Source organism: Danio rerio, chromosome 13 (genome assembly GCF_052040795.2).
Source record: "Danio rerio strain M-AB ecotype USA chromosome 13, GRCz13ab, whole genome shotgun sequence".
Lineage (NCBI taxonomy): Eukaryota > Metazoa > Chordata > Actinopteri > Cypriniformes > Danionidae > Danio > Danio rerio.
The window spans coordinates 40,419,589-40,436,240 of NC_141033.1; the positions used below are offsets into that span (position 1 = coordinate 40,419,589).

Sequence of the window (16,652 nt, forward strand, 5' to 3'; positions counted from 1 at the left end):
TTAAATTGTTTATATACACCCCTTCAAGTAAAGTGTTACCCTTCACTTTTAAAAGTCAGTGTTTTGTTCCTTTTACATAGAAATGTAACCCATTTTCAACTCCTGAGAAGTGTGAATGCCAGGTGTTACTCTAGCAAAAGTTGTCTTAAAACGAATATGTAATACTGCAAACATATCCTGAGACTGGAGGATTTTGGCAGTGATGTAGAGGGGAAAGGGAAGAGATAGTCTCACCTTGTTCACACAGACGTCCTGTGAAGTGCAGAGGACAGTCACAGAAGAAAGACGAGGCTCCACTGGGCAGAGAGACAGGTCGACATGTGCCCCCATTGAGACAGATTCCCTGCGGGCAGACGGGTGCAGGCTGAGTAGGTGATAATACTCTGACCCATTCTCCAGGAGGAGTTTCCACTGTGATGAGCAGAGTGGGAGAATGTGTGGAGCTTGTTGGTGGCTCATGATGCCATTGAGACCTGCAGAAAACAACATGAGATTAAATAAAAAGGTATGGATTTAATTTTTTTTTTTTTTAAATCGACTGAAACAGATTTCCACAGGGCACTTTTACTACTTTGTAATCACTTACAATTATACTTCAGAGCAGATTCACTAAGCACATCTATCGCAGTTTATCCAGGCAAATTATTCACAATTACTCACTTATTTGCAAAACTTAGTGATTTGTGAGCCTAATCACAGCCTTTTACTGCTAAATAAATAAAAAGGCAAGCAGTGAATGAAATGTCATTTAAAAGAGTTGTTTGCAGACCAGAGTTTGGCGTGGATTTAATTCTTGTATAATTTAATAGAGAATGCCTTTTAAACTGTGATTTAATCACTGAATCTAATTTGAGGGAACAAACAGAATACAGAGTAGCTATTTAATAGCAATTCAATATAGAATGCAAGTATGCAGAATTAAACTTATTTTCAAAGTCAAAGAAATGCAAATAACTGATCTAGAAAAGCTAATTTTGTCAAGATGCAGCGTTAAAAAATGAAAAATTCTTAAAATATAAAAAACCAGATAGATAGACGGACGGATGGACAGACAGACAGATAAATAGATAGATAAATAAATAGATAGGTGAACAGACAGAGAGACAGACAAAGTGAATAAGTGGATGGATAGATAGAGGAACAGACAGACAGACAGATATAGATAGATAGATAGATAGACAGACAGACAGACAGACAGACAGACAGACAGAAAGACAGACAGACAGACAGACAGACAGACAGACAGACAGACAGACAGACAGACAGACAGACAGACAGACAGACAGACAGACAGACAGACAGACAGACAGACAGACAGACAGACAGACAGATAGATAGATAGATAGATAGATAGATAGATAGATAGATAGATAGATAGATAGATAGATAGATAGATAGATAGATAGATAGATAGATAGATAGATAGATAGATAGATAGAGACAAACATATAGACAGATAGGCTTCTAGCAACATGCACATAGACAGATGATTGTGGACATTCATCTGATTTGCATAATTCCCTTGGTGAACAGGGTACCAAAACAATTCAGTTGGTGCATGCAAATAAGCAACGCTTCAGTGGGTGACTTTCATTCTTAGTGAATACCCCCCTAGTGTTTTAATCAGAGGAGTAAAGGATGTATGGAGCAACCTCCTCCACATTTCTTAATCTCATAATTACACACAACACAGACAAGCCCCATTTGTTAAAATTAAAACCATACTTTCATGCTTATACAAAATCTATGTTAATTATCTTGTTCGACATTAAAAATGAATGCACAACAGTGTAACGGTGGTCACACACACACAAAAAAAAAATTTTTAATTAATAACTCTTAGGTTAGATTCGAACCCGGGTCTCCCGCATGGCAGGCGAGATTTCTACCACTGAACCACGGAAGGCGCTGTTAAGGCGGTGCGTCTGGTAATATCTCCCTCTAACGCAGTCACCCTCGGGCAAAAAAATGAAATATATTATAATATAACATACATATATTAACAAATTTTATGCATGATTTCGGGTGCCAGACAAGTTTTAAACCTTGCCACAAATAAATCTAACTATAATTAATTACCCAGGATAGCGAAAACAAAACTTATACAAGACCCTCCGTTACATACAGTAACATAGAACCATACGAAATAAGAACAAGAAAATCGAATTCCACTTAGAAAGATTTAATGAATTAATTTAAATGGCAAATACAACTACAAGTAACAACAATACCAAAAATAAATATTTATATAGTCAATATCCTACAATCATTTTAAGTAACCCAAAACAAGATTCCTCTCAAAAAACAACAACAAATACACCAAGAAATAAATAAACAAAACTTTTCAAATTTCTCAAATAACTAATTAAATGAAAATAAAGGGAGGTTGGGTGGAGAATGTATGTATGTAAGTGTATGAGTGAAACTGACCCAAGAGGCTTGCAGTGGTGACGTCAGGAGGTTACACGTCAGCAGTTCACTGGCTGGCAGGTGACTTGGCAGAACGGACAGAAATGATGAACAGGCAGCCGTTTTCGGAGGTGTCCTCACACATCGCACCGGTAACTTTGCAACACGAAGGTAACGTAAGACTGGCACTCGTCAGCAATTACCAGGAAACTTGGGGTTACCGTGGCTATAAAGGACAAGTCAGTGAAAACTTGAGCATCGCCGCATCTCTTCCTCAGCTTCCTCAGACCCAGGCAGAGCCACACCCGCAACGCAACTTGGTGACGCAAACACCACTCCCACACTGGAGGTCAGAACTCTCTCTCCCAGAAGAAAGAAAAAAACCCTTTTATATAATTTCCCATCATTGTAATTGGTTGTAGCATCCAATGGGGTTGAACTCATTATAAAAGGCAGTGACAAAGGAAGTAAACACAAAATAGGGGCAGTACAGAAAGTTTCTGTATTGTCACATTCTCCCCCCTTGACAAAACAACCCATGGTTGTTAAAAGAAATACAATCAAAATCCAAAAAATTCCTCCTCTTCAGAGGTTTCTTCAAACAATTCCCGAAGTCGTTTTTTTTCTTGGACTTCCAACTCCTCAGCTGTTGGGAAACATTCTTTAAGATTACACACATGTACTGTGCGCACATCTTCTCCAGTTTCCTCCAAGGCTATACGATAATTTAAAGGTCCCAGTTGTTTTAAAACTCGGTAAGGTCCTTTCCATTTTGGTGCCAGCTTGGCACTGAACTTGTGCTGTGCACTGGACTGAGGGAAATTGCGCAACCATACTCTGTCTTTATTTTTGAAACCGGCCTCTCTTCTCTTTTTGTTGTAGTTTCGGAGTTGGCGTTGTTGTGCCCTTCGGCAATTCTCTTGAACTTGTGACTTCAGTTGTTGTATGTGACAGACTACATCATAAGAGGTATTATCGGGGATAAGATTCTGACCATGAAGTATTTTATCCATTGGTCCATGCAGTTTTCTTCCAATCTGCAGTTCTGCTGGAGTTACTCCCGTGGTTTCCTGGATGGCAGTATTCATTGCGAATCTCATCTCAGGTAAGAACTGATCCCATTTGCTGTGGTTGTCATCCACATATGACGCAATCATACTTTTGACAGTTCTATTCACCCGTTCTGTCATATTGGTCTGAGGGTGATAAGCCGTTGTTAGCTTCTGTGTAACTCCCCACTTTTCACATACATTCTTAAACACAGATGAGATGAACTGTGTTCCTCGATCAGAGAGAATGAAGTCTGGAACCCCCCAACGGGTTAAGATTTCTCTTCTAAAAATCACAGCAACACTCTGAGCATTTGCCTGACGCATGGGAAAGAACTCAACCCATTTGGAGTAATAGTCAACAAACACCAACAAATACTCGTTTTGCTGTGTACTCCGAGGTAGGGGTCCTATAATATCAACTCCAAGCATTTGATTAGGTCGAGAGGTGATGGTTGATTGAAGTTTTCCTGCTGGTTTCTGATTATCATACTTGATCGTTTGACACTTCACACATTCTTTAACGTGTCTCTTCACATCAGTCCATAAGCCTGGCCAAAAAGCAACTGCTTGGATTCGTTTATAAGTTTTGTATATTCCATGATGGCCACTTAGCGGGTGTGAATGATAGTGATGAAGTAGTGTCGGCCGAAGACGGTTTGGAACATACACACGATAATGTACTTGGTCATTCTTCAGGTAAGTTTTATGGTACAGCTTGTCCTCTATCACTTCATATTGTTCCAATTGATTTGGTTCTTCTGCTACAGCCTGTAGTAGTTTTGTTGTTTCTTCATCTGAATGTTGTTCCTCCCATAGGACAACATCAGAAACTGGAAGCTCTGTGTGCTGGTCTGTTTGCTGCTTCGTGTAAACTGCTGTAACAGGAGAAATTGTAGTGAGGGGTGATCTGGACAAAGCATCAGGAGCTACATTTAACTTCCCTTTTCGGTATTCAATGATGAAGTTGAATTTCTGCAGTCTCAAGACCCATCGAATAAGGCGGCTGTTAGTTTTTGTGGATCCCATCACCCACTGAAGAGCAGAATGGTCCGTTACTACTGTGAAGAGCTTGTACTCTAGGTAATGTTGCCACTTCTCCAATGCCCAAACAACAGCTAAACATTCTTTTTCTGTTGCAGTGTAATTTACCTCAGCCCCAGTTAAGGTGCGACTGGCATAGGCAATGACCTCTTCACTACCTGGATCCTTTCGTTGAGTGAGAATAGCACCCAGTCCTGTATCGCTGGCATCAGTGTATACAATGAAAGGTATTTTGAGGTCAGGGTGGCCAAGAATGGGAGGTGAGGTAAGGCATGATCTTAACTGGTCAAATGATTGTTGACACTGTGCTGTCCATTTAAACACCTGTCCTTTTTTCTTCAGGGCATTGAGGGGCTCAGCAATTTTTGAAAAGTTTTGCACAAACCGGTGGTACCAGCCGGCTAGTCCCAGGAATCGCTGAACTTCCTTCAGATTGTTGGGTGTAGGAAAAGAGAGAATGGCCTCAACTTTGCTCGGATCTGCCGTGACACCTTTAGCATTTACCACATGCCCTAGAAACGTGATCTCTGGTAGGAAAAACTTGCATTTTTCCAGGTTGATGGTCAGTCCAGCAGCTTCTAGCCTGTGGAGGATGGTTTGCAGATCACAGAAGTGTTGGGTCACTGAGGGAGAATACACAATTATGTCATCAATGTAGACAAGGCATATCTTTCGTCTTAGTTCCCCTAGTACGGTCTCCATTAACCTCTGGAATGTAGCAGGTGCATTTTTTAATCCAAAAGGCATAACATTAAATTGATATAGCCCATCAGACACAATAAAAGCAGTCTTTGCTTTGCTGTCAGGATCCATCATCACTTGCCAATACCCACTGTTTAAATCGATGGTAGAAAAAATTGTTGATCCAGAGAGAGATTCTAGTATCTCTGTGATGTTTGGAAGAGGGTAAGCATCATTTTCCGTTATTGCATTTACTTTGCGGTAGTCCACACAGAATCTTAACTTGCCATTTTTCTTAGGAACCAACACCACCGGTGAAGCCCAAGAAGAATGTGATGGTTCTACAATACCTTCTCTCAACATTTGTTCCAATTGCTCCTCCATCACCTGTTGTTTTACAGGAGACAAACGATATGGCTTTTGTTTGATAGGTACCTGACTGGTGGTGTAGATACGGTGTTGAAGTAACTTGGTTTTCCCAGTTCTTTGAGTACATACCCTGGGGTTATTCTGCAGGATCTGTAGTAACTGTTGCTTTTCTTCTTTGGGAAGCTGTGCTTCACTTACAGCATTCCAGATCTGTGTTGCATCATCGACATGATCAGTTTGTAGCATACCCAATGAGGTTTGAGGTGGAGGGACAGCACTTAACAAGGTGAGATTGAGTTTGTTCTTGCTGAGAGTCTTTTTTTCTGTCATGGGTGTCATTTTAACTAGAGGTTCACTTGCAGATCCAGGTTGAAATGGGTGTTCTTCAGTAGGATCAGACGTAAAAGAATACTTGCGTTCACTAACATGAATTTTCAGACCACTAAAGAATATGAAGTCCAAACCCAAGATGATGGCATATGCAAGAGCTTGAGATGGGAGGACAACAGCAGGTACTACAAAGGATTTACCATGTATTTGAATAGTGATGTTTAACCATCCTAAGGGTATCTCCGCTTTTCCATTAGCCAAGTAAAGAGGTCCACTCGACCAGTTTTGTAGCTGGGCAGAGGTATCAAAATGCTGCATTAGACTTTCATGTATTAGCGTGTAGCTTGCTCCGGTGTCCAGTATGGCTTTTCCAAACCACGATCCAATACTAATTGGGACAACTAATTGTTGTGGAATGGCCAGAGATGACATAGTTGTAGATGGAAGGAAAACATTTGGAACTTCTTTTGTTGATTGGGGTGTTTCTGAGGCTGCTACAATGATGTTCGTAGGTCGACCTCCTGACTTTGCAGCATGAAAACTCTTTCCATGGTTTGGGTGATGTTGCGTGGAAGATTGCTGGGAAGGTGGAGTTAAATACATTGGGCAATTTCCCGGTGGATGTGGACCACTGCACCTCCAACACTGAATAGGCTGTTTCTCAACAGGTCGATTGGAGAAAGATTTTTGTGAACTTGCTTGTTTGTGAGCCATTCGACTTTCATACCGTCTTTGTTCTTCATAGTCTCGTTCCAATAGATATCCCAATTTAACTAGATCCTCCACGGTGTTCACTCTACTGCGCAGTTGGCTGGCAAGGTATGGTTTGATATTTTTTAGGATCATTTTTACAATTTCAGTCTCTGTTAGAGTGGATTTCCATCTTTTACAAAGTGCTCGATAAGTAAATGCAAAATCTCGAATTGACTCTCTGTCTCCTTGAACTCTAGTACGAACACGCTCAGCAAGCTCATCTTCGTAGTCTTCAGACAGGAATGCAGAAAGAAATGCAGACTCAAATTCCTTCCAAGTCGCAATATTGGAGCGACTCACTTCCCACCAGTCCCGAGCTGTGCCATATAAGACAGTGCGAAAGGTAGCCAAAAGATCTGCATCTGTCAAAGGATGAAGTGCCAGGAAATCTTGACATTTTGTTAGGTACAATAAAGGGTCAGTATCATCTGTATGTCGTCCAAAGGTGGGAAAAGTTAATTTAAGGTGATCACTTTTGACCATGGTATTTGGTAAAGTTGAAACAGTCTCAGTGGAGAGTGTACTTGTAACTGGAGCAGCTTTTGTTTCTGTTTGAGGTTCAACATCTTTCACATTGTGCACTTGTAAATCCTTTTTCAACTGTGTAACACAGGTCTGACATTTACTAATTTTTTCTTCACATTGCTGAAGATTTGTAGTAAGCTGATCCAAACTTCCCTGGAGGGTTTGCTGGATTGATTTGAGATCATGGTGGACATCTCTCCGGAGTTTTTCCACTTTGTCAACAACTGCTGAGGTAAGGGTTGATTCAAATTTCTGAAACTCAGTTGCAAGCATCAATTGTACAGCTTTGACCAACTGGTCAGCATCTGCAGCCTCTTGTTGCTTAGCTCCAGTGAGTATGGTGACAATCTCTTGCTTATTGGACTCTATTTTGGCTGTAAGGGTGGTGATTTGATTCACATGCTGGGATGATGAAGTTTTCAGCTTTTGAGTAAGTTCATGCAAACATTTCTCTTGTTTTTTCATTGTTACCATCAGATTGTCCAAATTACCTTGCACATAAGAACTGACCTGCTGAATTTCTCTCCTAGGGGTTGGAAGGTTCCCAGGCAGATCATGCTGTTCCATTGTAGAAGGTGATGAAACATCTGCAGACGTGCACAGTTGCATGCTAACATGTTCCTGGGACAAAGAAAGAGGTTGCATTAGAATATGGCCTCCCAGAGCAGTAGGAAGTGTCTGTACTGGAGTTGCATGGCTTGGGAAACTATGGACCGGTGAAATATTATGCATAATTTGGTCATGAGGTGGAAGTCCAGAAAGTGTTTGAGTTTGCACTGGAGGTGACCACACTGGCGTGGAAATTGTTGGGGCATCAGGTGCATCAATATCAACATATGTTGACGTTGAATGGGAAAAGAACTGGGCCATGACTTGTGTTGGTTGTGGGTGTGATTAGGATTTGTGTGTGTTTGGGACAGCAGAAAAAAAATAAATAAATAAATAAAAAAACCAATAAAACAAAAAATACTCACAAAGAAACTGTTCTCTGCAATCAATTACATCATGTCCATACTATCAATGTAAGAGAAACCTTTCAAATGCATGTACAAAAATACAAGACAGATGACGATCACATTTTCTAGTTCAAGTTCCCACACACTTTGATACAAAAAATAAATTCAGCTTACACTGGTTGCTCAAGCAAATTTTCACAATAAACTCAAATCATTATACCAAAAACCACATACATGACAAGTTTTTTTTTTTTTTTTTTTTTTTTACACAATTTCAGTTATTTGATGATTTTTGTCAATAGTTCTCACATTCAGCAAGAAAAAAAACAATTTTAAACTATTAAACATTCACAAACAAAACCCTGTCCAGTAATTCAGGTCAGTCAGTCAGTCAAAGAAATTTTCAGTTATTCAAGTCAATCAATGAAAGTTTCAATTATTCAAGTCCCTTAAAGTGTTCAATGTCCCTTAAAGTGTTCATGTCCCTTAAAGTGTTCAATGTCCCTTAAAGTGTTCATGTCCCTGTTCGGGTGCCATTTCTGTAACGGTGGTCACACACACACAAAAAAAAAATTTTTAATTAATAACTCTTAGGTTAGATTCGAACCCGGGTCTCCCGCATGGCAGGCGAGATTTCTACCACTGAACCACGGAAGGCGCTGTTGAGGCGGTGCGTCTGGTAATATCTCCCTCTAACGCAGTCACCCTCGGGCAAAAAAATGAAATATATTATAATATAACATACATATATTAACAAATTTTATGCATGATTTCGGGTGCCAGACAAGTTTTAAACCTTGCCACAAATAAATCTAACTATAATTAATTACCCAGGATAGCGAAAACAAAACTTATACAAGACCCTCCGTTACATACAGTAACATAGAACCATACGAAATAAGAACAAGAAAATCGAATTCCACTTAGAAAGATTTAATGAATTAATTTAAATGGCAAATACAACTACAAGTAACAACAATACCAAAAATAAATATTTATATAGTCAATATCCTACAATCATTTTAAGTAACCCAAAACAAGATTCCTCTCAAAAAACAACAACAAATACACCAAGAAATAAATAAACAAAACTTTTCAAATTTCTCAAATAACTAATTAAATGAAAATAAAGGGAGGTTGGGTGGAGAATGTATGTATGTAAGTGTATGAGTGAAACTGACCCAAGAGGCTTGCAGTGGTGACGTCAGGAGGTTACACGTCAGCAGTTCACTGGCTGGCAGGTGACTTGGCAGAACGGACAGAAATGATGAACAGGCAGCCGTTTTCGGAGGTGTCCTCACACATCGCACCGGTAACTTTGCAACACGAAGGTAACGTAAGACTGGCACTCGTCAGCAATTACCAGGAAACTTGGGGTTACCGTGGCTATAAAGGACAAGTCAGTGAAAACTTGAGCATCGCCGCATCTCTTCCTCAGCTTCCTCAGACCCAGGCAGAGCCACACCCGCAACGCAACTTGGTGACGCAAACACCACTCCCACACTGGAGGTCAGAACTCTCTCTCCCAGAAGAAAGAAAAAAACCCTTTTATATAATTTCCCATCATTGTAATTGGTTGTAGCATCCAATGGGGTTGAACTCATTATAAAAGGCAGTGACAAAGGAAGTAAACACAAAATAGGGGCAGTACAGAAAGTTTCTGTATTGTCACAACAGTATTGACATTAATCTACAGCTGGATTTGTTAAGTAAGCATCCAGAAAAATCATCAGGAACCTTAGACTTTTTTTTTATCATTTAACAAGCATTATAAGCAAGCATTGGATGATCTTTGTAAATGGGTTATCATTAAAAATAAATTAAAACAAACAAAAAATATATATGCTAAAAGTGATGTCAGAAATACAATTTAACCAAAGCAATTTGCCAAATTTCGAAATGCTTTAAAAAAACACCTCCATGTCAAATAAAACCAGCACAGGCTCAATGGGAATTTGTACCTAGGGCTACATTTTGGGGAACCAAGAAATATGTGCTCAGGGGTACATTAGGGATGCAACGATTAACCGATTTTACTATTAAACTATTCACTGTTAATTAGTCGTAAAGGCTTCTCAACACTGTGTTTTTGCACGAAACAAAACTGCTGTATACAAACAAAGTTACTGTATGCCAACTGTGCCCTAGTTTAAAGTCCTGAGCTTGTACACCGAGGCTAATAGGCACGCACGCGGAATTAAAGGCTGATTTTAACTATGGCTGAGGCTATTAACTGAGGGCTGTTTACATATTCCGTCCTTTGCACGCACAAGTTCGTTATTTCCAATGGAGGCACGGCTTGTTCGTGGATATTCAGCAGTCTTTCACTACATTTGTTCTTTTTAAAAGAGAAATATTTGGCTACCATGTAGCTTTTAGAAAAACATGCAGCATTAGAAAAATACTCTATTATTCTTATTTATTTATTTATTTATTTATTTATTTATTTATTTATTTATTTGTTGTTCTGTCATTTATTTTCAGTGTAAATTTATTGCTTATGTTTAAGTATCAAAAATGTTTACCAAAAACCAATTATTATAAAAAATGAATGGATAATAATTATTATAACCATAATACCATGTTTATTCCTCAGACTATGATCATACAACCAAAATCTAAAATTGTTTTATCCCTAGGGTATAGATATTTTGTATATAAAATAAATGCAAGGTGGTACCACAACCACCGATGGCTTTTCTGGTGTTATTGGTTTGCTTGGTAGCTCATGTACAGTGTCAAACTTGTAATAGGGAGTATATGTAACAGACCAGGGTTTGAGCCAAGTGAAGATTGGTATCACCGACCAGGTAAAACAAAATCCCCAAAAATGTGGCTGCAATTTCTTTTCTAGTTTTCTTTTAAAAAAACACCATCGGTTGGGTTTAGAAAAGGGGTTTGGTAGGTCAGTCAATATCAAGCTGAAATATCATGCGCAACAAACTGACCAGCTTCTCTCACAGAAGCGCACATGAAGGACGTTGAGATTCCCAGAAATGTATACAGCGGCCTCCGGTGGATTTAGGAGAAATGACACATATGAAAAAACATGGCCCAGTAACTTATTTAAAAATCTTAAATATGTACACAGCGCACTCTAGTGGATTTGTGAAAACAAAAACCGCAAGCAGATGTAGCCCAGGGTACATATTTCCTGAAAGAAAGAGTTCTCAATAAATAAATAAATAAATAAAAATAAATAAAACATTGCATGCAAAACCACATGAAAAGCAAGAGGCGCACCACTTCCTTCACCAATTTCAACGTGCTTCTGAACTTGCACTTCTGTGGTGTCTGTCATTGCTAAGCAACCATAAGTCAAACTGACATCGTCCTATCTTGCCACATGTACAAGACAACATGAGTTGCACTCACTTTTACATTAACAACAGTTTGATACCTACCATGCTAGCATTTTCCTCTAATGCACAATAAATATTTTTATTTTGTTTTCAGGAGGGGTCTGTGCTTAACCTTTAAGTGTAATATACATTTTGCTATATAATTGATAATATAAGTTCTATGTTTCATTATTCTATCTATTTTGTACTTTAGCATCATAAGAACTTTTCAGTACTGTAGCTGATGGTGATAAAACACTTCTGCCTGACGATGTGTAATTTGTGTCAACATTCATCACAACAAATCTAGAAAATATATAGTGGCCGGTTTCTCTCACGCTAATCTGGTACTCATTGTTGTACAAACACTATAATGGATCCCATGAAGCAGCCTTAACTAGAAAGCATGATAGAGACATAAGTTCACCCAATTACGGTTTGTGGTTAGGGGTGGGGTTGGGTGCCATGACTCCTTTTTAAAATCGTATATTTGTATGACTAAACTTGTACAAATTCATACAAATTAGCCACTAAACTGACAAAACGTAAAATTCTTATGTTTCCTCATGAGATCAGGCAGATATGATCACAGGGAGAACATGCAAACCCCACACAGAAATGACAACTGACCCAGCCGGGACTCGAACCAGCAACCTACTTGCTGTAAGGCAACAGTGCCAACCACTGAGCCACTGTGTCCAGCAACACTTGCAATAAAGGAAAAAAAAAATTAATAAATATAAATCCCAACGCATTTCAGCTTACAAGCCTACCTCAGGACAAAAAAAAAAAAGGAAAAAAAAAAAAAAGAAAATCACATACAAACATTTTAAAGACTTTAAATATGGCATTGGCATTTATTTTATTTCAATACAAGGAAAATAAAATGCTTGCTTTAGTATTTAAAATATCTTTAGTGAGAAATGATCAAACTATGGTGGAAATAATGTTCTATTGTGACAGCTGTATTTACATATAGACTAAACAACATGAAATATATAAAATATTAAGAGATTGTTCTAATTTGTATTATATTTGAAATATTTTTTTTTGTAGTTTGAAAAATGAGTAAAACCTAGAATATTGGCAAAGTACAAACATATTAAATGACATTTAATTTGTATTTCGGAGCTACACTGCAATTATTAAATAGAGCATATTAAAAGGTCATCAAATGAATCTTGCCATAAATATGCCTGACATAGTACTAAATGTTTCAATGATTGTCTTCTGACAGTCATGGTACATACAGTATGCAGAGCAGTCACTATAAATTATTAATTTAACAAAAAAAAAAAAAAAACATGCTTAAAATTCCTTTTTGTCAATATACTGTATACTAATAACATACACATTCAGACCATATTCAATCAATACTAATGAAGCTTTTTGAATGAATGAATGAATTAATCTTGATCAGTATTTAAACTAATGCATTCCAGCATTAATTGTTCAAAAATCAGTGATGAAATGGCAAAATACAATAATTTATTGTGAAAAAATTATCCACAATTATTTACTGGGATTTCAACAGTGAGGTATTTCAGTGAACCCTTTCTTTTTGAACAAACTGAATCCCTAATATGAATCTTTAGAAATGACTTTAGACTTCCCAAAACTGCCCAGAATCGTATTGATTCCTGATGGAAAATCCGGTTCAATTACCTGCAGTTGTCAACATTGTTCCTGGCAATGGCATGGTCCATGTGGAATCTTCTGAGCTTATTAATTTCGATTATTTCAATGCAGCCGGTGTAGTTGTGGAAAGGCTCAGCTTCCTGAGGGAACGCAGAACAACAAAGTCTCAAGCCGTTTCTTCAGAGGAAAACAGAAACATCTCAGGCCTAAGGGTGAAAATAAAAAATGGCTACAAAAGCAGCTATTCTGAGAGAAGAAAGTGCCACACAACAAAGAGGTTGCATTTAAGGCATAGTTCGCCCAAAAAATGAAAAATTCTGTCATTATTTACTCGCTCTCATATCTTTACAAACCTGTGCGCTTCTTTTTCTCTTTTGAAAAAAGAAGAGCAGAAAGGTAAACACATTTGTTACTTTTTATTGAACAGTTCACTCAAGGACAAAACTTTCAGACAACATTCATTTGAATGGCTTGTGCATTTAACATTACTTCAAAGAATGAAAGTTCTGACATTTAAGCAGATTTCACCCTTTTTTGGTCATTATGAGTTGGTGTTGTTTAGGAAAAGCTGCATAATGATTCTTTAAAAGAGTAAATACAAAATTAATTTCATTTTGGGTGAACTATACTTTAACATACATGCAGTAGTACCATGCCTATGCATTAAAGGGCCCATATGATGAAAATAATCTTTCGTAAGCTGTATGGACAGAACGATAGTGTTTCCACTGTCATATTGGGGTGATATACACCCAACAAGTCTCTTTTTTTCAAGTTTCCTGACATTAACATAGGATCCAAATCACACCGCAATGTGATGAAGGAAGTGCGGTTTTCCAGCCCACCAAATTGATTGACAGGCATCATGCTTCTATAATAATATGTATAAACAAGTCCACAAAACATTTTTTGCAAAGAAAAGGGTTAAAATATTTGTTTCTACTCTCTGTGATTTTTTAAAAGTTTTATAAGTTTAACACATTTAAACTTTGGTATCAGTAAACATAGTATCAGTAAACATGCATATATATATATATATATATATATATATATATATATATATATATATATATATATATATATATATATATATATATATATATATATATATATATATATATATATATATATATATATATATGTGTGTGTGTGTGTGTGTGTGTGTGTGTGTGTGTGTGTGTGTGTGTGAGTGTTTGTGTGTGTGTGTGTTTTAACACTGCTAATGGCATTTGTGTGTGACTCATCATTTCAAAAAGGCCTTAATAAACTCCACCACAAATACATGAAATAAACTTACTTGGTATTTATTACTTAGCTGTATTTCAGTTTCATCCATGTCTGTCTCTATCACTGACTGCTGTTTATCTAATATAAGGCATGATGAGTTAATATAATGATTGAAGCTGACTCACATGTGGGAGCAAAAAATCTGATGGGTATTTTGAGCTAAAACTTTACAGACACATTCTAGAGACACCAAAGGCTTATCTTACATCTTGTAAAAGGCGTAAAATAGGTGCTCTTTTAAGGAATAGTTGACCACCAAAAAAGAAAAATTTGTCATCAATTACTCACAATCACTTTTTCAAAATCTATTTGAGTTTCTTTCTTGTTCTCCTTAGAGAACATATTTTGAAAAATGCTAGTTACTGGGACCCATTCACTTCCATAGTAGAAGTAGAGATTTAAACCCAAATGAGGAAAAATAAATGATGAATTTCCATTTTTGAGTCAATTATCCTTTTAAAAACATTCACACCTTTATACCACAGGTGTCAATCGCAGTTCTTTGAGGGTCGCAGCTCTGCACAGTTTAGTTTCAACCCTAATTAAACACACCTCATCAAACTAATTGAGTCCTTCAGGCTTGGTCGAAACCTTTTGACACCCCTACTTTATACATTTACAAATGTCAAATATTTATTTATGTCACAAATGCAATTTAATGTTTTAAAGGCAATATGTGTTTTTAAAAATGACACAAAAACGTCTCACACAACATTACCAGGAGAAATTGCTCTGATGTAAAACAAAAAATAAACAAACAAACAAAAATATCCTCTATTTCATTAACAGTGCTGGGAAAAGAGAAAGCAGCATGAGGATCCAATCTTTGTTGTCAAAACGAAAACATCTCAACCTCTTCTTTTTCTTCCCCTAACAGTATCTCAAGTGCCCATGACCTGCTTCTGGCTGCCTAAAGGAAAATGAAAAGTGTGCCTGCTAGTTTCTCGGAGCTTTATCACTGTCAATATGTAGACCTTGACAGTTCTTTGAAGCCCTCTGAACCAGTTTTTTAGTAACCTGAAAATTACTGGAAAATTTCATGTTTATTTTAATCCAGTTTAAGTTGGTGGAGTCTCTTCAGTAAGTGGCCAGGGCAATATGTATTATTGGTGACGAAGGCAAACCATCAATCTTTCAAGTTTTTTCATTTTAAATAACAGGTTTCAAGTTGGCCAATTAATTTTAGTGTTTTAAAAAAAGATAGTCACTAACAAATTCTGGGTAAGAATTATAGGATTCACTTATTAATAATTCAAACCAATTTGTGAATCCTTTTGATTAAAAAAAAAAACCTGTGAAAATTGAACATTTTAAGGCTTGAAAGCAAGTTCAGTTGCACATCAAAGTAAAATGTAGACATCAAAAATTTATTTAGCAATTTATATGACTTACTTTAATTCCCCTTACTTTTCTAGTTGTTTTGATGTTTTCCCCCATATGTCTTACTGTTTCAACCAGATGTTGCTAGTTTACAGTATGATTCTTTAATACGATTCTATAACACTATTTTCAACTACAATGCAACCTTTTATAAGTGTTGAAAACAAAACTTTCATAAGTGGGTTCAAGAACAACTAAAACAACAATGGTGGACTGTAGAAGAAGGCTTATGTGTGCAGGCTATAATTTTTAATTAAAAAGTGACACTACCAACTGCTGGCCCAGAGAATGAATGAATGAATGAATAAATACATAGTCTGACTTACATCAGTATAATTAAGGATTATATGTTATATATATATATATATATATATATATATATATATATATATATATATATATATATATATATATATATATATATATATATATATATATATAATTTATAGCCTGCACACATAAGCCTTCTTCTACAGTCCACCATTGCTGTTTTAGTTGTTCCTGAACCCACAAGTTTCTGGGCAATACCGCCACAAAATCTGTCATTTTTATCACAATAAAATCCTTTTTAAAAAATCACAAAAAACTAGGGGGTCTGTATAGCCGATTAACCATGTGGATAGACAAAAACAGCCTTCTGAGCCAACTAGTAGGCGCAGAAGACCCCTACTAGCCCATATCTATCAGCTGATAACCATTCACAGCGCTCATTCAATTGAGTTATAACATTTGAATCGGCTGTAAATGTATTTTTCTTGGTTGGTTCATGTTAGTAAATGCATTAACTAAAACAACCTTAAAGCAAAGTGTTATTGAAACGTTATCAGACCTTAAGAGAAACAAAACAAACAGTTACACTTAACTCACTTTTATACATAAAAAATCCAGTA

The 16,652-nt window shown here is 37.0% G+C and overlaps 1 protein-coding gene across 9 annotated transcripts in view; it reads right to left on the reverse strand.

The window, feature by feature from the left end:
- Positions 1-16,652, reverse strand: part of eys (EGF-like photoreceptor maintenance factor) — a 531,033-nt gene that overhangs the window by 124,035 nt on the left and 390,346 nt on the right. For all 9 annotated transcript variants that reach the window (NM_001442782.1, XM_087277984.1, XM_087277990.1 and 6 more), the window contains 2 exon segments: positions 235-473; positions 13,123-13,235. In NM_001442782.1, coding sequence (NP_001429711.1) covers positions 235-473; positions 13,123-13,235 — 352 coding nt within the window.